Here is a 1,941-nt window from a genome sequence, read left to right on the forward strand (position 1 = left end):
TGAGCACGGCTTCTCATAAGGACAGAAATAATGATGGGAAAGCAGAACGAAGTTCGCCAGTGCTCCTGTACAGAGGCACGCTGTGCCGTACACCAGTGCTAATCCTTACAGACCAGCCCGTGCCGGTGCCTCGCTGCTGGGCCCAGCCTAACTGCTTTCCATACAATGCTGAAGTCTCTCAGAGGAGTCAAACATGACAATAAAGAACCATCTGTTAAAAATAAGGTGAGATCATAGCCAGGAAACATTCAGTCTCTTGAGTATGCATAAAGACAGGACTTTCTTATTGAAAAGTGAATTTTATAAAAAGACATGAATCCTCCACTAAACAAGGTATTTGCAAAACAATCAGTTTGATATGACGATACCTGTGTTGACTGCACTGCCGTCGCTGCTAAGCTCTACGTCCCCAACGCTCCCGGGCATGGCGCTCTCCCCTTCTTTATCTTCTTTCTCACTGTCCTCATCCTCACCCTCACTACTGCTGTAGTAATACTGGAGCTTCTCACCAAGCAGTTTATCATCCAAAGTGGTCATTATGTTCTAAAAATAAATTAACAAAATAGAGAACATATCTCATTCAAACCTGCAGCGTGAGATACCACTCCAAATGCAAAGTGCAAGTCCTTTGCTTCCTCAGAGCGGTTTTTAGCCACACAAGAACAGTTCCCAGCCCACTATCAAACACCCGACAGCGCGGTCAATCACAGGAGTTAATCCTTAGTCACAATTTCAAACTCACATTAAACATGCTTACGAACAGAACTGCTCTGAGGCTCACTGGTGCAGAAACACTTTGTGTGTGTTCTCATCATGGAGGTGAATTTCCTCACCGTGGTTGAGGAGCCTCATCTGCCTCACTCAGCTCCATGAGGCTGATTTCACAGTTATTGAAATGCCAATTTCCAGTATTAGTTGCATTATTTTAATCATTATTTGAGCTGAACACATATCAATTTAATTAATCAAATTAAAATCTTCTGACCTTTATTCCAGTCTTTCAGAGACAAGCTTCTATCAAAACCTGGAAGAAGAGATTTCATATTATCTTAGTTCAAATTGTCAAAGATAATCTCACTAAAATGTTTGCAGAAATCTGGCACATTTAAATAACACAACACATACAAGGAAAAAAGTTTAAAGAAAATGTAACCATGTTTGCTGATTTAATAAAAAAAAGAAAACTTCTAGGTACTGGGACAGAGCATACAAATGCTCAGTACAGACAGCACTACAATTTCATGAACATCGCTTCCAAGCTGAGAAATAACGTATCAAAAGAAAGATCTTCACGTCAGTTGTCTTTTCACTTGCTGCCGACCACACTGTCACCTTCACGGACGACAACAGCACCCTGTTTGTGTGGGCAGCTCTGAAAGCCAGATGCCAACACCCTGACAAAGTGATTGCACCTATCCTAAAAATCCTTGCTTTTCCCCACGTTAAACATTTTCTTTATCCAGAAGATCTGCTAAACAGAAATTAACAGCAGCAGAATCCCGCCTCTAAAGCTACCGACAGCTTTAGAGCATTTACAGCCTTTGCAAGCCTCTCCCCGCAGCAGAGCTGAAACACCGGGTGGTTCCAAGCGATGGAGAACTGAAGAACCACCCGGCATCTGAAGAGCTGGGGGCTCTCTCCACTGACCCCCTCCGCACCACCCTCACCCGGCCGCAGCGGCAGGATGCCCGAGGATCCCCCCCGGGAGCTGGGCGAGGGGTGCAGAAGCGCGCTGCTGGGGGCGGGCAGGGGCTGCGGACCTGGGATGCATCAATTTAAATGTCCACAGAGCTTCATTAAAAAACAAAAAAAAACAAAAAACAAAAAACCAAACAAAAAAACCCAACCAAAACCTTTTGAAAGCAATCGATTGATTCCGGCTCAGACTTGACTCCGCAGGACCCTACCCCCCAGCGGAGCTCGCACAGAACCGGGCTTCTC

General features: G+C 44.9%; 1 protein-coding gene across 1 annotated transcript in view; it reads right to left on the minus strand.

The window, feature by feature from the left end:
• The window catches only part of PDCL (phosducin-like), a 3,095-nt gene extending 2,072 nt beyond the window's left edge, over positions 1 to 1,023 (minus strand). The window contains exons 1-2 of the mRNA XM_010078710.1: positions 986 to 1,023; positions 369 to 543 (exon numbers count right to left, since the gene is read on the minus strand). Coding sequence (XP_010077012.1) covers positions 369 to 537 — 169 coding nt within the window. The 5' untranslated portion in view covers positions 538 to 543; positions 986 to 1,023. The remainder of the gene's footprint in view (positions 1 to 368; positions 544 to 985) is intronic.
• Between the last annotated feature and the right edge of the window lie 918 nt (positions 1,024 to 1,941).

The sequence above is a fragment of the Pterocles gutturalis genome, unplaced genomic scaffold (genome assembly GCF_000699245.1).
Source record: "Pterocles gutturalis isolate BGI_N339 unplaced genomic scaffold, ASM69924v1 scaffold13718, whole genome shotgun sequence".
In the NCBI taxonomy this organism is placed as follows: Eukaryota; Metazoa; Chordata; class Aves; order Pterocliformes; family Pteroclidae; genus Pterocles; species Pterocles gutturalis.